Source organism: Anolis carolinensis, chromosome 4 (assembly GCF_035594765.1).
Source record: "Anolis carolinensis isolate JA03-04 chromosome 4, rAnoCar3.1.pri, whole genome shotgun sequence".
Lineage (NCBI taxonomy): Eukaryota > Metazoa > Chordata > Lepidosauria > Squamata > Dactyloidae > Anolis > Anolis carolinensis.
In genome coordinates, this window is record NC_085844.1 from 211352252 (window position 1) to 211379490 (window position 27239).

Sequence of the window (27239 nt, forward strand, 5' to 3'; positions counted from 1 at the left end):
AGCATTCAGCACTAAAGGTCTACTGAAACAAAAATATCTTCACCTGCCTACAATGGAAAAGTTTTTTTTTCTTGAAAAGGAATTGTGAAGCACGACACAGGTACCAAACAGGCCCTTTCCCATGTTCCTGCCAGAAGTACCTGTGAGAGTGGTGGGATAGAGGTAACAGCCTCCTCAAAAAATCTCAAGCTACGGGCTGGCTTCGATAGGTGACAAGGAGTTAAAATGTTGATCCATATTATTTAATTCAAACAAATTAGAAAACTCAGGACTTTTCTATTATATTTTGCAGTGAAGAAGCTCTTACTCAGCTTTGATCACCAGAGTCACATTTTGAATTAAAAATGTACCAGTTCTAGAAAGATACAAAGCCAGAAATTGCTTAATGGCATAGTTTATATTTTGATTTTAAAGATCGTAACAGATCAGTTCTTTTCTTCATAGAAAATGGCCACTGGCCTGGTGCAAGTAAGATTTAATTCGACAATAAATGTATATCTTTGGGAAACAAAGATGTACATGCTAATGTTCTCCATAGATAATGTGTTGTGGAATAAAATACTGTTTTTACAGTCAGCTGTCCAATGGCATTATTTAATAATGATTAGTGTGACTTCATATTTAGCATTTCTTACTCATGTAAAAGTTGTTTAAACTGAACTGTACATTAAAATAACAATTGTTAACTTTTAGTCCATCTTTAATTTACAGTTGCTGCTCATAGTGCTTCATCATTCCTTTTTTCATATAATTGCAAAAATATGAGGAATGAGGAAGGGTACAATAGTGGATATAGAATAGGAGCATTTTAACATCTTACATCTTCGTCTTCTTCCATTGTTATATAATACAAAAAAGGTGTATATAATGTTTTAAAAAAAGAGAGGGGAAAGGAACATTTCTAATCTAAAACAGAAGGATATAAAAGTGGGTGTACAGTGTCTTGAACCAACAGAAAAATAAAAATGGAAAATATAAAACCCTAACTAACACTTCCTACCCTGTCTCTGCTGTCTTCTTCATAATAAAAAAACTATTATCTTTGTCATAAAACTTCTTATCTCTGGTAGATTAACTTTCCAGGATCCCTTGGATATAATTGGGGATTCTGTTTTTCTTGTTACCAATTTCTCTATTTTTTCTTTTCTTGTTATATCTACATACCTGTACTACCAATTTTCCCTTGATAAAATAGAAAACCCAATATTTTCTTTTTCTATTTTTTAAAAATAGTCAATAAAATGCTGCCATTCTTCTTCGAATTTATAAGGATCTGGCAACTGTATAAGCCTAGTTTGACCATCTCTAATTATTTCAGTGCCGTGATATCTTGACTTAAGAATTTAATTTGTTCTGTTACTGAGCTCTTAACTTAAAATGCTCTTATCTTACAGTGAAATTTCCCATTGAAATGCTCTTAATCTGTTCCAGTCCGCCGAAGCCCCCCATTTTTGTTATGTGTTTTTAAATAAGAAAATGTACTTTATGAATAACAAATAATGTATAAATGCACATTCACATGGAACAATAAAAAATAAAAGATCCACTTTAAAATGGTAGAAGCAGAAAGTGAAGAGGCAGAAGCATCATTTTCTTCATACTGGACTCATTCCACCCTACCTCCCTTTCATGCTCTCCCTCTCTTTATCTCTTCCTGAAGCCAAACATGCGAGGAATAAAAACCATTGTTTTTGTCACATAGCAGATATTTAATTTATCATACAATACTTGCATCATTCTTTTATATCTACTGTTGATTAATATCTACTACATCGTTAACATTTTCTGCTGTGGCCCCCCGTTTGTGGAACTCACTGCCCATCGAAATCAGGCAAGCCCCCACTCTTTTAGCCTTCAGGAAAGATTTAAAAACCTGGCTTTTCTGATGTGCTTTCGGAGAGTAACTATTACACACTTCTTTTGTTACTCCCCCCAACATCTATCCTCTAGATTGTTTTTCTATCTTATGTCCCTGTTCCCCGTGGTTGTATTCTTATCCTTTTCTCACCCCAAGTTTTAACTAAGTGTCTCATGCGACCCGCCCTGTTATATTGTTTTTTTTTTTGATTTTGTGTTGCACTGTACGTGATTATTTATTGTATTGTTTAATTGTATTATGATATGTTGTTTTTATATTTTGCTATATTGTACTGTTCTGGGCATGGCCCCATGTAAGCCGCCCCGAGTCCCCGTTGGGGAGATGGTGGCGGGGTATAAATAAAGTTTCATTATTATTATTATTATTATTATTATTATTATTATTATTATTATTATTATGTCTATCTATATAGCAATTATTGTATGAAAAAATTTAAATTCAATAAAAACTATTTTTTTAAAAAAAAGAAAAGTTAAAAAAATAAAAATAATAAAAAAAGAATAAAAACCATACAAAATCAACTAACCCAAAGTTCCTCTATGTGGACAAGAGCAAAGCAGACAGCAATCTCCCAAAGCAGACAAGAGCACGAGGCACGGAGGTGCTCTCTTGAAGCCCTAACACCCTGTTCTTGCACTAGTGCTCCCTCTGGGGCTCTCAACTCGAAATGCTGCTCTTATGTCAAAATGAAGCCCAGGCCAAGCAACAGCTCTTCACTCAAACACTATTAAATTGGAATGCTCTTAAGTAGAGGTTCCAATGTATTAGATTTCATCTTCAAATTTGGGAGGGTCTGGCAATTGTATAAACCTGATCAATTAGTCAATTTCTGCCAGATCCATCATTTTTGTAATCCATAAATCATGAATAGGAATTCCTTCTTGTTTTTGGTAATCACAAATAATGTAAAGTTCTTTTCCTTTTGTTTTGCAATTTTAATCCACTTATATTTAATGAAAGTATCTTTAGGGTTGTCTTTCTTGAGGTAATAGATGATCACCCAATTCTTCTTCACCTTTTGGAGTGGCCTATTGCTGTTGTTGAACATCTTCCTTATCCAGGGTCTATTGAAGTTGCTGTCTCTTTTTGCCATCTTGGATGTTATCTTTTTCTTGGTTTTTTATCTGATTTCTTCTGAATCTAGGTCTTCTTTGAATTTCTCATAAAAATCCTGGGCCTTCATGACTGATAGTGACCAACGCCTTTGTGCGATTTCTTCGTTTCTTCTGGGGTTTCCCATCTGAATCTGTAGCCTTTCTTTTCAAGTTTATCTGTCAGGAAAAAGTAATCACTTCTTTATTGTCTGAGATAGAAGTTCTCTTAATACTGCAATCTTGGCATTTCCTATTTCAATTGGATCTTTGGCGTGAGCTTGCAAAACATGGTCTCGTACTTTCCTTCTTGTAAACACGATCACATCTCTTAAAAGTTTTTTCTTTACTGCATGTTGGAATTGGACCCTAAAGGCGCTGTTGTTTTGAGTCTCAGACCACTTGCTTTGATCTACTGAGGATTCCAGCCACAACTTCAGTTATTGCCATATCAAGTTCCTGTACAGATTCCGGTATCCCTCTCAACCTCAATGAGTATTCTTTTTGCAGATATTCTAATCTTTGGAGTTCGGTTGAATCTTTTTGGAAATCCGTTTGCATCTTCTTTTGTGCCTCTTCAGTTGCCTTTATTTTCTGTTTTTTATGTTCCTGTTGCTTCAGAATACCACTGCCATCTGTTGCATATCTTATTTCATTTCTTGTTGACCTTTATGTAAATAATCAGCCTGTGTAATTCTCTTGTCAATCCTTATCTCCAAATGTTTCATTCCATCTGTAAATAGTTCTTAATTTGGTCAAGAATTACCTCATTGGATCTTCTTCCTGTGGAAGAGATCCTCTCCTGGAGGCTTCTTTCTGGTCTTTCTGATATTTGAATCTTGGTCTTGTTGACATTGCAGTAATTTCTGTATTCAAGCTGTCTTTTTTTCTTTTTTCTTTAAACCAGACATCTAATTTTTTAAGATTTGATGTAATGCCTTCTTCAGCCACTTTCATTTTTACTATACTGTTGCTTACAGCCCTTTTTTTATGTTTTTCTGTTTTCTGTACCTAAAGCTATATTTCTGTGGTGTTCCCTATGATTTTCTCTTAAGTTTTTATTTCTATGGTTAATCTTTATAGTTCATTTCTTTGGTTACTTCCTGACTTATTTTTTGTTTGGAACCAGTCCAAAGGTTCCATGTGGTCCCAGAATGTTATGGCTATTTAATTCTTAGGTATGTTGAATATTTTTGATTCCCATGGAAAGGTAAAGGTTTCCCCTGACGTTAAGTCCAGTCATGTCTGACTCTGGGGGTTGGTGCTCATCTCTATTTCTAAGCCGAAGAGCCAGCATTGTCCATAGACATCTCCAAGGTCATGTGGCCGGCATGACTGCCGGAGCGGTACCTATTGATCTATTCAGATTTGCATGTTTTCGAACTGCTAGGTTGGCAGGAGCTGGAGCTAATAGCGGCCGCTCCTGCCGCTCCCGGGGTTTGAACCTGGGACCTTTCGATCTCCAGCTCAGTGCTTTAACGCACGTCGCCACCGGGGCTCCATGGTTCTTATAGCATAATCTTTAACAAACTAATTCATTTTCACCCTTTGTAGTTGGTCTCATCAGATAGTTTCATCTGTCAGAATAGTTGCAGTAATTAGATTTTTCGAGTCCCCCTTTTTACCTATACAATTTTCAAGGGAGGAAAAAAGAATACAGTTTACCTCTCAGGTATGTTTTTGTCCATGAAGTTTGTAAGCTTACAGCACATTTAAGGGCATCTTTTAGGGGGTTTCTTCAGATTTTGTATAAATATAGTATTTTAAGAAGTGAATCGAAACTGCTTCTCTCCACGTCTGCTTACATGACAATGTAAACTTCCAAATATGTCCCAGTGCTCAACCAGCTCACTGAGCCATTGCTCACAGCTTCATTTTCTTCACCGGAAATTTGTGCTTCATCATTCTTGAAAGGGCATCCTAATTTGTACTGAAGCAGAGGTTCAGTAAGGGAAACGTTATGTAAACAAATGCATGTATAATAGATATAGTGTCCTCCTATTTTTTTTAGGGTGTAACACTTACAGATCTTCAGGAAGCAGAGAAAACCTTCAGCCGGTCTCGGGCAGAGCGGCAAACTCAGGAACAGCCAACTGAAAAGTCAGAAAGAACTGAAGCAACAGAGGAAGGAGTTGAGAGACAAAAAGACACTGCAGCAAATGAACTCAGGGAGACTCACTCACGATGGAGTAGAAACTTGGACGAAGAGGTAAAAGCAGTTACTTCTTCATGGCTTGAAACAAACAATGTGGTTTCCAATAAAACCCAAAATGCTGATTATTATTTTAAAGTCCTTGGATCCGCAATACCTGAAGGACTATATTAAATTGTATGAGCCTGCCCTAGTTTTAAAATCTTGGAAAGGCGTTCTCTCATTCCCACAAACATCACAGTTATATTTGGTGAAGGCACAGGAGAGAAACTTCTCAGTGGCTGCTCCCAGGTTTTGGAATTCTGTCCTGCAGGCAGTTAAAGCAATCAAAAAGGAATAAAGGAATCAGGACTGATTACTTGATAACAGTTCTCTCTGTAATAATTGTATAACTACATTTAGGGTTAGGGTAAAGGATTGTAACAGAAACCCCCTATATTTGTACAGACATGGGTATAACCTTCTCTCAATACCACCTCCATCTCAAGCTTAGTTGGTTGGAACAAGAGAGGGACCTTCTTGGTGTCTGTCCCTCAACTCTGGAACTCCCTGCCGAGGGAAACCAGAATGCCCCCTTCCCTGCTGTCCTTCAGGTGGAAGGTTAAAAACCTTTTATGTAGGCAGGCTTGTAAAGAACATTTTTAAGATTGTCAGGGACTGCTATGATTTTATATGCTTTTAATAATGTTTAATACTGTTTTAATACTTGTATATTTATATATTTTCAGCTGTATTGCAATGCATTTAGTTGTGAGCCGCTTTGAGTCTCCATTTGGAGAGATGATGATGATGATGATGATGATGATGATGATGATAATAATAATATAATTATATATATATGTGTGTGTGTGTGTGTTATGTTCGTTTTATTTTGGAGTAAACAACAAAGCCACTGAACCAAATCACACCAAATTTGGCCACAAAAGACATAGTCATCCAAAATATTTATTTCAATAAAAAAACAAGAAAAATATAGTCCTAATTAGAGGAAGAAGGAGAACAGTTTTTTCCCATTGCTGCCAATTAGAAGGGTAAACTCTGCCCACTTTGTCTTCAAGCAACCCACTCAGCCATTTAATGGCGCCCAGGGCCTCATCAATCAGGCCTCTTCCACACTGCCTATAAAATACAGTTTATCTGATTTGAACTGGATTATATGGCAGTGTAGACTCAAGGCCCTACCACACACCTATATGACCCAGAATGCCAAGGCAGGATAATCTGCTTTGAACTGGATTATCTTGAGTCCACACTGCCATATAATCCAGTTCAGTGTGGATTTTACACAGTTGTGTAGAAGGGTCCTCATATAATCCAGTTCTAAGCAGATAATATCAGGTTATAAATATAATATCTAAAATTACTGTGGTATAATAATACATAACAATATAATCTCTAAAATCAGGACAGTAAATAAAGAGCAACACTCTGAAAATAGGGGAATTCTAGAAAGGAAACAACCAGGGCCAGCTAACACCTCCCAACAAAGATTCCCTCAGGCAGGAAGCAGCCAGGCTTTGAAACTGCAAGGCCATTGAATGCTAATCAAGGTAACTAATTTCAGCATTCATACTTGCTGCACTGAGACTATTCATTGCTATTCGACCTGGCAAACAAGAATTCCACAAGGTAGAAAGCGACCAGGCTTGCAAGCAGCAAGGCTATTCAGTGCTGTTCAACCTGGCCAACCAAGATAGAAAACCCTGAGGTTTTGAAGCCACGAGGCTATTCCAACCCATTCAACCTGCCCAAGGAAGGATGCCCCTATATAGAAAGCGGCCAGGCTTTGAAGCAGCGAGGCTATTCAGTGCAATTTCAATTGGCCACAGCAACGCGTGGCAGGGCACAGCTAGTATAATATAATAATATAGTGGCAGATTTATTTTGAATTTCTTTTCTGATGAAATTTGTATTTCTCATGGTAAATGTCCACAGGCCAACATTTTCACTGGACTGTATATCATTGTAAGTTTTTTATTTCTTTGCATTATTCTGCATACTAGATTTGGATCTTAGATTTTCGTCTCTGCCCACAGCTTCAAGGATATGTGTCGATTTTTTCTCTGATGGGGGGGGGGGGGTCTATTAGGGAATTTCTATGCAGATGTGTATACATTCTAGACTCTTAAATGATACAGATTGTATTCAGCTTCATGATAGTTAGGTGTGACTTAGATTGGGTTCTGCAATCTAAATACATATGGCACTTCAAAGCTAGGGCATATAACAGGCATAGACAAGCCTCGGCCGTCCAGGTGTTTTTGACTTCAACTCCCACATTCTGTAAGGAATTGTGGGAGTTGAAGTCCAAAACACCTGGAGGGTCAAGGTTTGTGCATGCCTGGTATATAAAGAATTTGACCATGAGGTTGTATTTCAGTTACTGTCACGGCATCTAGTCTAAAATATATTGTTTTCATATCTTGCAATATAAAATATATATTGTTTTCACATCTGGAAATACATGCCCCCATTGTGAAAGACCATGTGGATTCAGAATAAGTCTTCATGGTCATTTACAGATCCACCGCCAAGACTCTACCTCTGAAAGGCACTCATATCTGGTCACAAGTGATCGCTCATGAGTTACGAAGAAGGTACTCTTGCTAGTTCTCTTTTTGGGTGTATGTATGTACCTTCAAGTGACCTGTAAACTTATGACAATCCCATTCTTACTAACCTTTTTGCTTCCTATGCTTACCTTGTAGTCTCTGGGTCATCGATTGAGGTGTTCAGCGCAACAAGACAAACCCACAACCCCCACCTCTCCTTCCTTAGCTCCGTATCTTTATTCGAGTTCTCACCTGCCCAGGACAAGTAAATCGTCTAACATAGTGAGCACAGAAGACTTCCAAAGCACATCTGCCGATGAAATGGAGAAAAACGGTATTTATTATAATAAACCAATTATATATATAAAAATGTAATGTGTGTTTTATTATGGAGTAAACAACAAAACCACTGAAAAAATCGCACCAAATTTCGCCACAAAAGACATAGTCATCCAAAATATGTCTTTCAAACAAAAACAAAAAACCTAGAAAAATAAAGTCCAAATTAGAGAAAGAGGAAGAACTGTTTTTTCCCCTTGCTGCAAGTTAGAAGGGTAGGCTCCGCCCACTTCGTCTCCTAGCAACCCACTCAGCCAGAATGGCACCCAGGGGCCTCTTCACTCAGATTATAAAATACAGATTATCTGATTTGAACTGGATTGTATGGCAGTGTAGACTCAAGGCCCTACCACACACCTATATAACCCAGAATGCCAAAGCAAGATAATCCACAATATTTGCTTTGAACTGGGTTATCTTGAGTCCACACTGCCATATAATCCAGTTCAGTGTGGATTTTACACAGTTGTGTAGAGAGGTCCTCATATAATCCAGTTCTAAGCAGATAATATCAGGTTATAAATATAATATCTAAAATTACTGTGTTGTAATAATACAGAACAATATAATCTCTAAAATCAGGACAGTAAATAAAGAGCAACACTCTGAAAATAGGGGAATTCCAGAAAGGAAACAACCAGGGCCAGCTAACACCTCCCAAGAAAGGATTCCCCCAGGCAGGAAGCAGCCAGGCTTTGAAGCTGCAGGTGACTAATTACAGCATTCATACTTGCAGCACTGAGACTATTGATTGCTATTCAACCTGGCCAACCAAGAATTCCACAAGGTAGAAAGCAGCCAGGCTTTGAAGCAGCGAGGCTATTCAGTGCAATTCAAATTGGCCAAAAAACCATTCCCCTAGAACGCAACTACCCAGCCTTCCAAGCAGCAAGCCTATTCCATTGTATTCCAGCTCAAACAAGGATTCGCATAAGAAGAAAACGGCCAGCTTTGAAGCTGCAAGGCTATTCACTGCTATTCCACCTGGTCAACAAATGATTCCCATAAGCCACAGCAACGTGTGGCCGGGCACAGCTAGTATTGTACAAATTCTCTAAGTCAGTGTCTGTACTGGAGTGGGTAATGACTGGTTGCTCTTGAACTATAGTTCCCATCATCCTTCATCATTGACTCTGCTGGGTGAGCTGATAGAATTAAAATAATTTCAGGAGCAGGGTGATAAGGTTTTAATTCCTGTGGAGAATACTTCTCTTATTGGTTTTATTGCAATCTTTTGGGGAAATTTAACATCCTTGGTAAAAAAGTGAAAGAACATCTCTAGGAGTATGGGTCCCTTCTGAAAGGCTCATAGCAATCAGCTAATTTTTTCTTTCAGGAATGACTCCACAACACCGTAAAATAAATCCGCTATTCAGAGGATCCACTTGTTTGATCATTTGGATTTTAACGACAATATATATTTTGTTAGGTATTCAAACTAAAATCAACTACACAAAGGCATTTAAAAAAATGATTCCATAATTTTGAGAAACTAATTTGTGCTGATGTTTTCAGTTTAAGTTGTGTTTATTTGAACAGAATATGAAGATCCAGATTTGGATGACAGAACCTCAAACAAGCAGTCAGTTAGAGAAAGGAGAAGACCAAAAGATAGACGAAGAGGCACAGGAATCTCTTTCTTCACAAAGGAGGTGAGTAATGCCATTTCTTGGAGATGAAAGATGAAATATTTTACTCTAGAAAGAGAATGGTGGGAGGTGGTATATCATAATCTTAAAATAACAAGACACATCTTACAGATTTCCAGGTACTGCAAACATCCCTCTGAGAATTTATGGAAACTTTCCACCCCATCCCCAAAATAAAAGCCATTGTAAGCCACTTGCCACTTTAAAAAGTACTTCAGGCCTACAGTAGTGATGTAGAAAACTAGAAAATTGGCATATGAATGCAGGTTATGGCCTAGAATGGATTTAAGTTATGAATTTCACTCTAAAGTAATTTGCTTGAATGAAGAAGAGAATTAAAGTAATAAGAGGAGATTTTCAGAATCTTTTTATGCCCCTGATTATCCAGATTTTGAACTGGAGGATTGAGTATGTAACATCTATAGTGGCTCTACTGGTAATATTCATTGGAGATCTTACTTTTGTATTCAGCCGCTTTGAGTCTCCTTTGGGGAGATAAAGTGGGGTATAAATCATCATCATCATCATCATCTCTTCTTAAGAAACAGTTTATTGTTTGGATGCCTGCCATAGATGTGGGCGAAACGTCAGGAGAGAATACTTCTGGAACATGGCCATACAGCCCGGAAACCATACAACAACCCAGTTTATTATTTGCTCAACTGATAGTGATGAAAGTAATTTCTTTTTCTGTTCTGTGTGACTGAACCAAATACCTATATAGAGAGGCATGGCTGTCCACCCCAATAGTTTCAAGGATTAGTGTATTCTCAGTTTGCTAAACAGTATCCTTTTTTGTCTTCTGACTTCTGTAAAAATCATAAATACTGGTCTTGCTAGACATTTTAACACAATTTCTCCAGTTATCTAATGTTTCTCTAGTTTCAATATTATAGACAATGTTTTTTTAAAAAAAAATTATTGTGTATTTTAATTTCCTAGGATGAGGAAATGGATGGCACTGAAGAAGTAAAAGAGGACAAGGTAAGCAGAGAATCAAAAGGTTTCATATTCTGTTGTTGTTTCATATGAACCTTTGATTGCAGGATTGTTCTCCAATCACTTTATGTTACTTCCACTCTAATTGCCTTTTGGGATCTGCTTTCTTTCCTTTTAAATGAATCATACGGATCACATATCTCTTTACCATTATCATTGGAAATGGCTACACACTTAGGATTCTGATCGTTTGTTTTATTTTTTTCCTGTGTTTTGGACTATATAGTAGACCAAATTTGTCGTCAGTTGTTGGTTTTTTTTGCTCTTTGCTGTGTAATGTGTTCTCTTGAAAACAGCAAAACAAAAAGTATATTGGTTGCTATGCTCATATACATAGGTTAACATTATTTTTAATCTATGTGTAACAAGCAGGTATATCTGTCCAAATCTCAGGTGGCATGGTGACTCTTTAATAGCAGCTTAAAGTTCTAGATTGATTTGTTCATTTCCATTAGTTTGCTTGATTGTTAGGACATTCCCCTTTCTTGTTAAATAACTTAAACTGTGGAAGATTGTGACATTTGCGGGATTTTTTTAACCTAATATCAAGTATTTATTCGGCCTTCTTTTCAGACATGGAAATAACGGATAAATAATACAAATTGTACTTCAGTTTTGTTGTTATGTTTTTCTTTCTTTCTTTTTACTATTTGTTGTGATGAAGTGAGAGCTTATGTCACGGAGTGCTTTTGGCACTCTTACTGTCATGCCAGCTGCTGATGCTTGGCATCCTTGTTTTTCCTCTTTTGCCCTCATAGTCCTTTGTCCTCATTGCTTTGGATGCAGCTGGCTGGGATTACTAGCCTGACTTTATTCATGAGCACCCATAATGGTACTGTATCAAACAACATCATGATGTCATTGGCAAGAATCATACATTCTCAATGATCAGTGGGTTTAAATATATCAGCCCCAGAAAGCTAAAGACACTTAAGGCATAGAAGGTGTTACAGTGAACAGTTTCAAAGCAGTGGAGATATATTATAACAAATGTTTTTTTTTTAATGGACAGCACTTTTGGATATATAGAGGGGAAAACATGAACCTGGGAAGGTAGTTTTGGACCTGCCCATGTGCCACTAATAATGTTTTATTCTTTAGGACACTGCTAAACAAAGTGAGAATTCATGAGTCAGTGCTTGTCCATCAGCTAGAGACTTTTCAGGAAAAAACTGGAATTCAGAAACACATATATGCCAGTGGTCCCTGACATGCTGTACCAGCAAAACAGAAATGTTAGCTGCTGTCATCAGATAGCTTGAAAGGTACTGCAGTGAGAACAGAAAAGTGCTTTCCTTTGCTGCTTCCAATGGCAAAGTTGTGTGGCTGGCATTGAAAGACATTTTCCCTCCCTCTGTTTCACACACATGAACCTTTTGCTGTGCACCCCTTCATCAGATTTGAGAAAGACAGAGCATCAGCGCGCACACTAACCAAGCGCTTCCCAAAGCTTAGAACAGGCAGATTTTGAGAGGGTTCCTGCTCGCTCTTATGAAGGATGCACCCTCCCAAGTCCCATCCTTCCTGCTGTGACTGGCAGCTCCAAGTGGGCCCCAGTTATAGGTGGAGGTGGGGGAAAATCAACTACCTTCCTATTACTCCAGACTCCTTCGCTGCTCTGGTTTCGGGAGAGGGCAAAGGCTTTGGAGGGATGATGGCAAACTTGTTTTTATTTATTTACAATACTTATATTCCGCCCTTCTCACCCCGAAGGGGACTTAGGACAGATCACAGAACATACATATGCGGCAAACATTCAATGCCTGACAAGACAGACAGTTTTACATAGAAAATAGTATATATAGATTTTTTCCCATCTTCAGCATCTTGAAGGCTTGTGCTCAGTTCCGGCCACCGGGGGGGGGGGGCTTACTGTCATTCCATCTCCCTTCCGAAGAGCTTTGTTTGTAAACTTCCTCCTTTGATCGAATCGCTGGCATTTTTCTGGCATTTTCTTATGTGTGCCTTAAAATACCTCCCCACAGTTAAGCGGTACCTATTTATCTACTCACATTTTGCTTTCGAACTGCTAGGTAGGTGGAAACTGGGCAAAGGCCAGGAGCTCACTCTGACCCAGGCTTTCAACAATCAGCCTTTCGACTGATAAGATTTACAGCACCTAGTGGTTTTATCTGCTGTGCTAAAGTCCAAACCCTGTAAATGTGGGGGGCTGACTGTTTAAGCAAAACTCTTCCTTCCCCCAATTTTGGCAATGCAGAATGGATTGAAAGCTTTGTCCTTCAAGAGGAATAATCAGAAACTTTCATTTATAGCCAAGGTCTTTTAGGAAACCTATTCAGAATGTGGGCAGAGCTTCTTAGCTTTTAGTGATTTGGTTTCATGTAGACAAATATAGTCAGCCTCATATTCTTTGTATTAAGAGTGTGGTGAGCATCCTAAGTTGTATCTTGTAGTTGTATGTGTGTCTTTCATTATACTGTGTTGCGGGGACATGAGAGAAGCCTCCTAGCAGGATGGTAACATAGCCGACCATTCCCTGGGCAACGTCTCTGTAGACGGCCAATTCTCTCACACCAGAAGCAACTTGCAGTATGTTCTCAAGTTGCTTCTGACACGATAAAAAAATTATACTGTGTGTGTAGTACATTCACTCCTAAGTTTCTAATTTTACTGTTAATACATAGCTGAAAATATCAATATTAGTTGTTAAGGATGTTAATTTTTAAAATTTCAGCTATAGTTCTGATGGATGGGCGAGTAAACCAAAAAGCGTAGTATCTAAGGGTAAGCTGAGATCAAAACAGATGTGTTTATAATCCATGTAGCTGAAGTTCAGTGGCATTGGACATATGACAGGATGTTGATCACCAAATCTTTGGCTTTGTTGAACTAATGGTCTTGTTCTTCTCCTTTTGGAGATGGCAGTATTAAGAGATCAGCTTTTAAACATCTTATGTGTATTGCACTTCTTTTGTGTCCAAAATTCTGTACCTTTTGTTCCCATAGCACATTTAGTATCACAATAGAAAGCTCTCTTGGCACCCCTAGAGCCACATTTCTGTCACTCCTGTCCTCTGTTTTATTATCAGAAACATGTTTGCTGTCCAAGAGCATAGTATTCATTAGGTGTATGTAGGTTTGCCTCTGAGTGTTCTTTTTACTTCTAGAATCTTGACTACCTAATATGGTGAGGTATGTCATAGTTAGACACTCTTTCATTATACTCCAGCGCAATAGAGTTTATTCAGTAGTAGTATTTAGGTAAGCTTCATACAGGCTAATATAGAACACATGCTGTTTACAGTTTAAGTAGTTACATGTTATGCTCTTAACTATTTCTACAAATAGCATTACTTCTGATACATATTTCCTTTTTTGGGAATCCAAGGAGCATTGCCTTGAAATACATTTTCCATTTTCTGATTTTGTTTTGATTCTTCCTAGCAGAACTGTAGTATAGTACTGGGAACGCTTTCATTCTGGCTTATGTCCAGAGCAGTGTGGGTGGGAAGAGAACTTGCAAATAATCATAATAATATAAGGCCTTTATTTTTGAATAAATGTGGGCCCTTGCTTTTGAAATTCTGACCGTATAATCACGGAACCTTATGATAATTAAAGAGTACTAACAAGTAGGTTGCAGGTCTGTTTCCCTGTATTCTACATAGTCAGAAATCAGACTTCTTCGAAATCAGAAGGGCTTAAATGCAGGAAAATAGTTGAAGGTTATTATTTTATAGCAGTTCTAAACTAAGAGCTATTTCTGTGTATAGTGAGTTTTTGTCTCATTATCAGCAAGGGAGTTGGGGCACTCTTGGTACAGATTTTTAAAACATATTTTACATAGGTGTACTCCATCTGGTAAATTTTGTACAAGTTTAAATTCTGTGCATATAGATCAGTTAGACTTAAATTTCATGACCAAATTATATCTAAGTATGTCAACGAAAGAGCTCTACCAACCTTCTGCAATAATAAGTTCAGGAGACAAGACTGTTCCAGTGTGGGATATGAGGTAATATGTGGCTTTCCGGCGTGGTTCAGTTCCTACTGGTAGATCTCTACTGAGATCAGGCAAGCTATTGCTAAAGAACAAAAGTAAATGTGACACCTTAATATAGTGATGGAAGCTTAACAGCCCCAGTAGTGGAGGGTGACACTGGTAGAGAATCTCTCAGAGACAGTGGCACATGAGAGAAATAAATCACAGGGAAGCAATATCATGGCAGCAGATTTGTTGCAAGTTATTGAGACTGAATCCATCGAAGTTCTAACAGAAAATTTCCAATAATTATGGAAAACAAAGCAATAACCCACCTGTTCTATATCCCTTAGAAAGGGTATAGCAGAGATCTTTGCATCTAACCATTGAATTAATTTTCGGGAAAGGCACGTCAGTAATTTAAGATATGCAGATGGCATTTTACTAGCAGAAAATAGAAAAAAAACATGAAATAACTACTGATCAATATTAAGGAAGAAGGTGCAAATGCAGAGTTATAACTAAATGTTAACATTAAAATGACTACAGATTATTTATGTAAAATTAAATGGTGAAGATGTTGAGACAGTTTAATATTTTATATCCATTTGGGTCAGTCATAAATCAAAATGGAGAATGTTGTCAAGAAATCAGAAGAGGACTAGGATTTGGAACAGCAGGTACTGAGGAATTAGATAGAATCTTCAAATTGATATCATTAAATACCAAACTAACACTTGATTAAATATCAAAGAACATACCAAATAACAGAATACCATACAATTCTATTTCTGATTTTTGTATACACTTGTGGAAAGCTGGACAATGAAGAAAGCTGACAGGAATGAAATACACTCATTTGAAATCTAGTGCTAGAGGAGAATGTTTCACATATATAAAAAAGAAATAAATGAATTATAGAGCAAATCAAATTGTGGTGATATAACTGATTGGAAAAGATAATATTTGGCAAAGTGTGGGGCAGTTAGAAAAGAGAAAGACCACATTACAGATGGACTGATATAAAAGGGGGGAAAAGCCTTAGCCCTGAGTTTGTGAGACCTGCGTAGAGCTGTTGATGACTTGGGTGTTTGAGGGTCTCCTATTCATAAGGTCACCATAAATCAAAGTATTTGACAACAATAACTATAACAAATGGGCTAAAGAGAGAGATCAGAGTAAAAGCAAATAGTTCAAAGGAAAATAATAAAGCAGCATGGAAATCAGAATGGCTTGATTACAGAACAAAAGGCTAAAAGAGCATACCAGGTGGCATAGATAGAGAATGGAAATGAGGAGATTGGGAACAGAGCAAAGGGAAGAGATAAGAGAGTATGAATTATAGTGGGAAAATGAGGACTGTGAATTTGACCAGTATAAGGTAATTGGTAGAAGCATGGAATAATAGTGTCACAGACGAGAAGCAAAGAGAAATGCACTCAACTTCATTGGTTTTGTTGTATACACCCAGGGGTTTCTATTTAATCCCTTCTGATCAATGGTAGGTACTCACTATATTATAAACTGAAATTAAATCTTCTTATGATATACCTATAAAGCCAACTTGCTTAACTGTTGTACTACTTTAGCAAACAAGTAGTTTCCTTTTCTCCATGCCCCTTCAGTAGTTATACAGAAGGGATTTCAACATGCTGTAGTTTGCATAACAAGGTGCACCTGCTGAAATTTCTTCTCCAGGCCAATGACTAATACAAGAGATTTGACCTCTTTTCTCTACAATTATTCTTAAAAAGGGTTTTTAAAAAAGCTTTCCCAAGTGTGTCTTGAGGCTGACTAAAGTTGTAGATACCAGAAGCAAAGAGGCCTTCGTTGTGATACCAAGGACAGAAAGAAATGAGCCCAGAAATAGCAGTAGGAGCTTACAGTCTATGATGAGAGAAGCTCTAAAGGGGTTAATCAGGATGGAAGCATAGAGATCAAGGGTGGAGTCTGCAGCTGCTAAATATGTATAAAAAGCAAGTACTGGCTCTAGGGATGAAGCAGAAAGATGAAGAGTCTGGGGAGAGGAAAAAAGGAATATGTTTAACAACTTCATATTGAGTAGATTGGAGAAGGTAGAGGGGTCGAAGCTGGGAACACGTAGAATGGATTTGGGGACTGTCAAAAAGATAAGGAAATCATTTTGTAGTAACTTGCATTGCTTAATTATTAAATTTGGCACATTAACAATGTTCCTTTCTATGCAGCTAAAGTAGAGTTGGAAACTGAGAAGTCACTGCTTGAAATCTTAACTTAGCCAGACGTATGGGCTGCATAGGCATTGCAAACTTTGTTAAAAATAACTTTATTGTCAGAGGCTTTGTTAACTGAGATATGCCCATGTTTCCATAGAAAGCAATACAACCAACTAACATTTAAGTAATATGCATTTACTAAAAATAAGTTTATTTTAAGCTCTAGATCAGCATTCTCTTTTCAGTAAATATTTTGTGCTGTCTCCATGACTTCAGAAATGTTTATCAAAGATGCTGGTTTATGAGTGAGATATTTATACGAGCTGTTCATTTTGAAAACTATTTTTAGTAAATCCATACTAATAAGACATCCATGCTAATAGCTGCCTTGAGTCCCAGCTTTGGAAAGAGGATAGCATATAGATAAAGGAATGGAATTGTCAAAGATATTAATACATATGTACTCTAATTGCAGAAAGTCATTAACATCTCAGTATTAAGTTATTACTGCTTTAAGCTTCCTTACTGTTTTCTATACACCTGTATACTTGTTTGAATTGCTTTGCTCAACTTTGTGGTTATAAAGCAAAAAGGCACAATTGATTGTCCATCATATGCCAACTGTTGGGCAAATGGTATAGATTTGTCCATATACACATAACTATGCAGGTGAGGATGCTGTTTATAAATTTAAGCAGGAGTCATTTAATCATTAGGAAATAGAATGAGCTTCAGCAACAGTTCAGGAATATTATTAAGAACATTTCAAGGTTAGTGATTTCAGTAGTTTTGTGATTTAAAATTAGGTTCTTTTTTCTGTTTTGATAATAAATTTTTTCATAAGTGGACGTTTTCTCATAAAACAGGAAGTGCATGGTACTTCTTACCAAGTAGATAGTTCAGCCTCATGTGTGCCAAAATTACTGAGTATTTTTAGGAAGAACCTGCTTTGTGTTCTAGTTCTTGTTTAGTTTGAAGTTGTAATTGCTGCATTTTTTTCTCTGTTTCACTTTAATTCAGTTCTTTTGTGGGTATTTTTATAATATGATTCAGTTTTATTTTAGCTGTTTGGAAAACGTGATCATCCTCTAAAGTAGTGCTCCTCTAAGTGGTAATTTCTGGACTGATGCTTGTCCCTGAACACTGTGAGTCTTTAGTGTGTTTCTAGGAAAAGAAAGAAACAGTTATAGCCAATGGGCACAAATATAATGCCTCTCTCTGGCAAAGTGGGGAGGGAAATAACTGGCCAGTGGTCCCCTACATTATAATGCTTGGGAAACACTATCCCAGAGTACATTCTTGGTTTTAAGCCTAGGAATTTGGGGACTGTGTCCACTTTCTTACTCTTCTTTAAAAAGAATGGTCAGTGCATGTACATTCTGTTTCTCTTCAGCTCATATTTAAATGAAATGGACTGTTTTTTAAAGTCGCTATCGTTTTAGTGTGATTAAACTCAAAAGTCTGTGACTTATGAGGATGTTAATGAAAGCATGTTATAGTAACCCATCACTGTTTTTGCTCACTCACTCGCTTGCTTACTAGTATTGTGAACAAATTCAGATGTGTGGTTTTGTTGTGACTGCGCCTTCGGGGATTATGGTTGATGGTGATGGGATTCGAAGAGGAAGAAAAAACCCTCGTGATGAGGGTTCACTGGAGGAGTTGCGCAGGAAGCGACTTAGAGAGCTATATGGGGGATCTTCTGAGGAAGATTCAGATGGGGAGTTTGGGGAAATGGATGCTGAGGAACAGGTGGTGGCTGGGGAAGTGGGCACTGAATGGGCACAGCCACCGGAGATGTCTGGGGATTTGGGGCCTATGGATACTACTGAACCTGGGGTTTCTGCAGGAGCTGATCCCACTTGGGATGCTTGGAGAAGGGAGGATGGTTCTTTAAGTGTTCATGGGGCTAAGTGTGGGCAGGATGATTGGGACTCCAACAAATTGCTAGGTACTCCGGATCCATGAGCTCTAGCTGTGTGGAGTTCGGACTCCGAGTAGATTTGGGACACCTGGTGTTTGGGTGTGAGTGTTTGGTCACCCAGGAGGAAGGCGAATAAAATGGGAATGTTTGGCCACTGCACTTTGCGTGTGGCAAGGTGTTGCTGAGGCGCCATTGGGATCTCTGTGTTTCCGTGAAGACTGGACTTGGACTGTGATTCGGATGTAAGTTATCTGGGACTGCTCTGCAGCAGAGGGATGGAACTGTGTGGGTTTCCCTGGACTGCATTCTGATTACTATTTCTAGCTGCTGATACCATCTGGCTTGGCTCTCGCTGTGTCTTATCGTGGACCTGGTTTGGATGACTGCACCCTCTTTTGACTTTCGATTGAATTTGACCTGGCTTCTGTCTACGCCCCTCTGACTGACGACTACTCCCGGTTTCTGACTATTGGTTTGCCTTTCGGAATTTGCTGCTGCCTCCTGACCTGACCTTGGATTCTCCTGACGACGGCTATTCATCATCCCTTTGAAGCTCCCGGCTTATCTGCACTGTGGAAGCAGTTTTACTGCTCTTCTAGTTGGTTTGTTTTCAAGCCAGTTTGCTGTTTTTCTTTTGGGAACTGTCCCTTTAAGTCCGCAGAGCCGGCTGTCTGTTTTCAGAAACGGTTTGAAGCCAAGAGAGGCTTTTGCACTTTCAGTTTTACTTTGCAGCTTCTGGAAGGTTTCAAGCCTTCATTTAGTTTGCATATTTTCTTGCAGTCAACTCTATTTGTTCTCCAAAGCTGAATTGAAGCGTCTTTTAGTTTTTATTGAATGCCAGCATGGGAAAATAGCGTGGCTTGTTTTTGAGTTATTTTTGTCCAAACTACTCTTGAAACACTGATAAGTGAAGTGTTTCAAGGTTACTTTCTGTGTTTATGTTATTTTTTGGCTTATCTTCAGAATAAACTCTGTTTTGTTTGTTAACTGGCGTCTGACTCTTGACAGGTTTGAAGCAAACTTCTAAAAATGTTTAGAAAATAATTTGCTCTATAGTAATTTTATTTCACACTAGCTTGTGGACCCAGCAGTGCCCGGATTATTAGAAGAAGGCACTATTTGTTTTGGGATGTTAGGAAATATCACTTAAGTTTGGTCCAGATCTGTCGTTGGCTGGGTTCAGTGCTGTCTGGATAAGTGTGAACTACAACCTCCAGATTCCCAGGACAATCACCCCCAAAGCAGGCTTTTATGCAGAATTGGCCATGTTGGGTCTGTGTGCCAAATGTGGTCCACATCTGATGTCAGCAGGGTTCATTACTTTCTGGATGCAGGTGAACTATAACTCCCAAAATCAAGGTCCATTCCCCTAAACCCCTGCAGTATGTTTAGTTGGTCTTGGGGCTTCTCTGTGGCAAGTTTGGTCCAGATCTGTCTTCGGCTGGGTTCAGTGCTGTCTGGATAAGAGTGAACTACAACTCCCTGAGCAAAGGTCAATCACCTTGAAAGTAGGCCTGTACACACAGTTGCCCATGTTGGGGCTGTGTGGCAAGTGTGGTCCAGATCCGAAGTCAGCTGGGTTCAGTGGGTACGGGTGAACTACAACTTCCATATGCAAGTGCCATCGTCCATGGTCCATCCTCCTCCAAACAATGCCAGGATGTAGGGTGGATCATGGGTGGTCAGTGTGCCATGTTTGGTCGAGATCTGACGTCAGCTGGGTTCCGTGCTGTCTGGATAAGGGTGAACTACAACTCCCAGATCTGAGGTCAATCACCCCCAAACCAGGCGTGTATGCACAGTTGGCCATGTTGGGTCTGTGTGCCAAGTTTGGTCAAGATCTGACATCAGCTGGGTTCAGTGCTTTCTGGAAGCAGGTGAACTATAACTCCCAAAATCAAGGTCCATTCCCACTACTCCTTGTAGTATGTTCAGTTGATCATGGGGCTTCTCTGTGCCAAGTTTGATCCCAATCCATTGTCAGTGAGGGTCACAGTACCAGTGAAGGTACTGTAAGTCCCATCATCCATGGCAAGTGTGGTCCAGATGCATTGTTGGTTGGGTGAACAGTACTCTCTGGATGTAGGTCAAGTACAAGTCTTGTAAATCATGGTGTGAATTCTCCCCTAACCTCTTGTTGAGTTGCAGATCAATTCCTCTGTTCACTGTGTGCCAGGAAATGGTATGGAAGGGTTAAGGTAGAGGCAGTGGGTGGGGTTATGCAAATGAAGGGACCCTGGGATGTCCATTCTGGAGGGAAAACAGAACATCTAGGATGAAATGGGGCCCCGCATGAAAGCCTTCACTTGGGTGGGGGACAAGATGGTGTTTGTGGAGGACACTGGCAGGGTTTGGGCTGCATGTTCATGGCGCTCACTATAACCTGCAAAGTCAGGTGAGGGAGTGACTTGGTGGCTCCACATCACTGGAAACTATAGTCTGTTTGTGGAGGCCGGAGGCTGGCTGTGTGAGCGGACACCCGTACTACATACACACATATAGATTTTTCACTTTTATTATGGAATATAGATAAAGCATCAGAGATTTCATTCAGTGATGCACTGCACAGCTGTGAAACATGTTCTCTGACTCCTATGTGCTTAGTTTCTACAAGGGATCTTTTATTCATGTCCCTTTTTGCAAAGAGCCAAGAATCTCCTACTTGGTCATGGATTAGCAGTGGGTACATTGAAGGCAAAAGGCTTTCCTTGTCTTCCTTTTATGGGAAATTGCTGCAGTGTTTGTACATCATGTTTAGCACAGCTTAGTGTCAACCCCTTCCAGAATTTTTAATAGTTCTTGCTACTCGTTGAAAGGGCACAGTCTTTCCGTTTACATACACATTGTTTTTAAGGGCTTTATTGCTGTAATCATACAGGATTCTGCTTCTAAGACTGAATGCTGAGTAATAAATTATAAGTAGGGTCCCAGACAAAAAGTTATATGTGGCATGCTCCTCTTCAAAATGCCACCTATACCCTATTATGGGATATTAAGTTCTTCATCATTCTCAACAGTAATCATGGTCCTCACAATCATTTCCAGTCCTCCTTATACTTATTTTTGGAGGAAAAGGGAGTAGTCCTTTTTCCTAAATATTATTCCATCCTTCTACTTACTTTGGGGCTCCCCCCTGCCTGATGAGTCACACACTTCTGTATGGCTGGTAAAGCTTTTTCACTTGTATTGGCTACAGATACTTAAGAATCCTTACTCACCACTGAGTTTAAGGAACAGAGGAACTATTGTCTAAGTTTAAAAAAACGAAATGAGTTTAGTTATTGACAGTATTGTAACTGGTTAAAAAAATGTATTGCCACTAAATGTGCCTCTTAGCGAAGATGTTGGAGTCTTCATTAAATTATGCTTCTACTGTCACACTTGGGCTGGTGTAATACGCTGGCATATGGTAATTGACTAGGTTGGCATTTTTCTGAAACAGGCATTTTCTGACTATTTTCAAGACTGACAGAAGTCATGCACAGAATCCACAAACGAAGTACACACTTCAGTTACATCAACATACACTGTGTCCTGGTGATGTCGCAGCTGGTAGCATAACTTAGAAGTGCCTCTGTATAAAATGTTGAGAAAGGAGATATTTGGGATTCAAAAGTTTATTTCGGTTCTCTAGCAGGTTTCCAGTAATATGAGGAAATGGCAGTTTCCCTTGAAAGAGAAAACAGTTTATATTGCAAGCAATTAGGAGGGAATGCATATCTTCATTTGCTTTATTCAAGGACAAAATATCTCAAAAGCTTTTCTCCACTGCATGGATTATGAGAGATTTTGCAAATATTTAAATGCTATTTCACATTTTGACTATTACTTGAAACTTTTTCACTTTTAATATAAAAGATATTGTATCTCATCCTTATTGCAGGTGAATTTGATCGTGGTATCTAATCCATTCAGCTTGTATAAGAATTCTTGCCTGAAGTTTGCTGTGCCTAAAGACAGTCTGAGAATTACTGTTTATAGTCATGTTTGCTGACCTTAATGTATAAAGTTGAAGGTTGGTTTTGAGGATAAAAAATGTATTTTGATATGACCCACAGATAACTTGAGGATCATTCCATAAAGAGGTGAAAATGCCAGTGCTATCCCAGCAGGCCACCCACTATTGCAGGGATCTTCAAAGCAAGGCCCACAGGCCACATCTGGCCCACCAAGGTTTTTTCCCCAGCCCTTCTTTTTGCACCCACACCCCATTCACTCTGCTTACATTTGTGCCCCACTCATTCCGCAACCAATCAGGGAGGGAGAAGGGAAGGAGAAAAGGGAGAGGAGGAAGGAGGGAGGGAGAAAAGGAGAAATGGAAAGAAAGAGGGAGGGAAGGAAGGGAAGGAAGGGAAGGAAGGGAAGGTAGGAAGAAAGGGAAGGTAGGAGAAAGAGAGAAATGAAAGGAAGGAAGACAAACCCTTTCTGAACAATTTTTGCCAAGAAAACCTCTGGTAAGTTCACCGTAGGACCACCATAAGTTGGAAAAAAGTTAAGGTACACTACAACAACATAGTGGCATATTATATAATACAGAAAATTCAGGCCTATAGACCTGCCCTTTTTTACTTTTTCCCAACCTGTTCTATGTAAATATGTTTTTTGCTGCAGTTTCTTTGGTCACCAAATATTATGAGGCCAATAATCCAAGATCTATTGTTTTATTTGCTTACTTACTGCATTTGTATGCTGTCTTTCTCTGAGTGGAACCGAAGACAGCTTCCTTTCCTAGCAAGGCTGAACTATTAGAGGTAGATGGTTCTTCTGATCATATGGTATTCATCCTCTTCTGTATGGGCTTGCCCTTCTCTGAATGAGAGAGTTCAATGGTTCAAGATTAGGAACGCTTCTATCTCTTATTTCTTTCATTTGAGATTCACCTTATTTCAGTTACATTAAGTGCCTTCTGCCAACTTTGGCTGTGTCCCAGCAGTCTTCCTATATGGATAGGGATAACCCCAACTTTGATAGTCTGTTCTGTTAGCAGAGAGGTTGTATGATTACAGAGCACTATTAACAATATTGTCTTTGGAGACAATTCAGAAAATCTATCAGGCAAAAAATGTGGCAGCCAATTTTATCATAAAGATCAGAAATTCTGATTAACGTTTATTCTGGTTCATCTGAACTCAAAATCCTGGTTTCAATGCTGGAATCTCAGAACCTGATAGAAATAAAGCTATTCATGTGTAAACCTACCTATCTTCTGATATCATCTGAGGTCTGTTTCAATCTACCTCCTCTGAGTGACACAGACTTTTCAGTTGTGACCTCACCTATATAATTATCTCACCAAGGAGAAACGATTGGCTCTCATATTATGTTCTTTGTGATACGTTAAAACACTTTCACTGCTTCTAGGACAGTGATTCTCAACCTGTGTGTCCCCAGATGTTTTGGCCTTCAACCCCCAGAAATCCTAACAGCTGGATTTCATTGTAGGCCAAAACACCTGGGGAGTTGTAGGCCAAAACACACAAGTTGAGAACCACTGTTCTAAGAAGACGATGGAATATTATCAACCAAGTCCAAAATATTATTCTTAGGGCAACTGATTATATCACTATAATTTCTTAAGCAGGCCAAAGTGTTTATGTTTTAATTTTTTTAAAACTTTTATATTTTTAAGTGAGACATACCTAGCATCTTTTTTAGATTACTAAAGATGGGGCAAAGTTTAAGATTAAGGTAGCTGAATTGATATAACCAGTTAAATTTCTGTTGCTAAAGAAGTTCTAGTAATTTTTACAATGGTGGGATGAGATATTCTGTATTGGTAGAAAACTGTATTTGTCAATTCTTCTGTCTCCAAAGCATTAACTGTTAGCATGCTTGGTCTTCATTTGACAAATAGAGTAGCCTAAAAATAATACAAAATCGAGGGCTGACTATGGCCTGTGTCATCCATTAAAGTACACTTTGTTTTTAAATGCAAAGCTCTCTTCCCACTACCCCACCCCAGCTCCTTCTAGCAGAGGCTAGCCACAGCTGATTATGAATCATTTCATTGTTCTTCATATATTGACATAACGTTAGGAGAAAAGAGTTTGTGTTTGTGTGTATGGGAGGGAGGGCAGGAGAGAGATTTGGAGATCATTAACTTCACCTTGATGTTAAGTTCTTTGCTGATAACCACTTTTATCACAATATAAAGGTAGGCTATTTTATATTATCTTCATTCCTTAGGAACACATGCCATAACCTAGAAATAAAGTTGAATTACAATATTGCATTTTGTCCGGAGAGATGGAAGAATTGTGCAAATTGGTTATCAGAAGGGAGTCACCATATAGTAAAGGGTTACTTAGTATGTATGTATAAGTTGGTGAAAGTTTGGTCATATAGATTTCATTTCAGCTTAATATTTAGCTTAAAAGTGCTAATTCCCACCTTAATATGTGCTTTGAAATTGACTGAATTGGATCCAAACATCATAGAAAATCTTGACCTATTGAAATTAATAAGCCTGCATAGAAGTTTTGATGGTACAACTATCTGTGAATAATATGAATTATACTATGATACACAGTTGGGAAGTATAAAACAGTCATTACAAGAAAACGAAGAAGTAATTACCATGTTCCAATTGTTTGCTTGCATATTTTTCCAGTGTGAATACGCTTTATGCACAGTAAGTATGATGTTGGCATTTTGAGGGGATTTTTTTTGGCCTATGTTTGACCTTTAGATCCTTCACCAATTATGAGAACTAAATCCATTGTCTGCTATAGTTCTGTTCTTTAAAACTTAACTTAATTGATTTTATATATCTTTTTGACCCACATTTCAATTCTATTGAATTCATAAAGTACAGTACTTCAAAGTGCTTTCATTTGAAATAAGTATACTGCTTTTGTGCATAAATTCAAGACAACAAAAGCCAATTAAGCAAATATTAATACAAAAGTGAATTAGCTTTACAACTTGTACTATTTAGGCTTTGGGAGTGCTTGATACCCAACGGTAATTTAGCTTCATATTAGGTATACATTCACTATGTGAGCCAATGGTGAAATAATTAAAGAGGAGTTAGCCTTTGGCCCTAGGCCATGTATGCTTGTTTAATAACGTGTTTCATTTTAGTAAGCTTTAGTTGCATCTAGTTATGATTTTAAGGGACTTTTAAATTTCCACTCCTTCAGCTTGGGCTCTGTTAATGTTGATCTAAAATGTGAAAAAGTATTTTAAAAGGAGTAACAGTTTACAGCCACATAAAAATGCTAGAAAACGGAATGCCTAGATCTTAGACCTTGCAAGAGTATTAAATTCTGCTCTGTCTTTCACTTTGAAGCCTTGTGGGCTTTCGAATTGTCAGCTTTCTTTCTCCTACAAGTAGCAGCCCAAACCCCAAGTTGAAAGTGAATCTATGCCTTTGGCCTTCCTCCAGCATTCTTCACTGAGCAAGTAAGGATTTGGAATGTCAGAAAATAGCAAGAGGGGAGGGAAGATAAGTGTGTGAAGGCGTTCCTAACTTGGAGGATGGAACACAGCTTCATCTGGACTGCCCATTTCTGAAGCACCATTTGTTCCTTATTTGTACTTTCTCTCTCATGATGCAGCTCTGCTCCAGCAAAGAAGATCTGTCTTAGCAAGATTATGGATTAAAAAGTGCTTTTTGTTAAAACTTTTCCTATTTGGACAAACTAGTAAATTTTAGGCTTCACCTTTTTTGTCAATGGATATTATCTTCAATTTTCTGGAACTATGGTGTTTGGTTTATGAATACACTGAATAACAGGAAGTTTTCCGGAAGATTTTAAGGACTGTTTCATTTTTGAAGGTGGCACACTCTGGCATTCTGCCCTGACAACAGAAGCTCCTTGATCCATTGTGGAGTACTGTACAGCCGACTGTGACCTTTGTTTCTGCAGTCATCAATCAGGTGCCTAGAATCGTTTTAACTTGGAACAGCAGTTAAAATACTGTAATTGTCAAACAAGTATCTTCTTACTTTAGAGGGCAACACCCAGCTGCACATAGTGACACAGAAGTGAAGAGCTGGGTCTGTCTTTACCAAGTGGTGTCTTGTTGCCCTGCACTGCCCTGAATGGACCATGTCGTCCTTATATACCAGAAGTAAGGAGTTTACTCGAAACAGAAAGTCTCAGTCTGATTCTCCCCCATCGTCTCCTTCCCCGATTGCAAAGACACTCAGAGTAAGCCTTTTAATTTCTGTGTTATATTGCAACGAACTAAGGGCCAATTATCGCAGATGACATGTGCTTTTCAAACTGTAGTCTTAATGTACAGTTCATTTTTCTTAAAGAATCTGCATAAAATAAAGTACTCTTTTATAAAAGGAAATTTCAGTGGTGTGGAAATGCAAAATCTTCTAATCTTAACTATAATGATTTTTGATGGCTTATAGGCAAATCACTTGAATGTGTTTCCCTATTCCTTCACCATGATCAGGACCCGCACTTACTGGATACTTTTACTTCAGCATAGGCTTTGAAGTAAAATGAAGCAAAACCTGAAAGACTTGTTAAGCTACTCTGTGCTTTTCATATGTTGTG

General features: G+C 38.4%; 1 protein-coding gene and 1 long non-coding RNA gene across 13 annotated transcripts in view; one reads left to right on the forward strand and one right to left on the reverse strand.

Moving 5' to 3' along the window:
• Window positions 1-27239, forward strand: part of ppp1r12b (protein phosphatase 1 regulatory subunit 12B) — a 183920-nt gene that overhangs the window by 103882 nt on the left and 52799 nt on the right. For 10 of the 11 annotated variants that reach the window (XM_008109880.3, XM_008109884.3, XM_008109886.3 and 7 more), the window contains 4 exons: window positions 4982-5179; window positions 7831-8008; window positions 9553-9665; window positions 10605-10646. In XM_008109880.3, the coding sequence (XP_008108087.2) occupies window positions 4982-5179; window positions 7831-8008; window positions 9553-9665; window positions 10605-10646 (531 nt within the window). Of the gene's footprint in view, window positions 1-4981; window positions 5180-7830; window positions 8009-9552; window positions 9666-10604; window positions 10647-24900; window positions 26880-27239 lie in introns of those variants that run through there. The other variant, XM_008109888.3, reaches the window with a different exon arrangement.
• Window positions 7754-24096, reverse strand: LOC134298439 (uncharacterized). Of its 2 annotated transcripts, XR_010005534.1 has the most exons (3): window positions 23923-24096; window positions 23401-23532; window positions 7754-7984 (listed from the first exon to the last, which is right to left on the reverse strand). It is a non-coding gene; the product is annotated as an uncharacterized LOC134298439 (long non-coding RNA). The 2 variants fall into 2 exon arrangements; XR_010005533.1 differs by lacking the exon at window positions 23923-24096 and having other exon boundaries at window positions 23401-23906.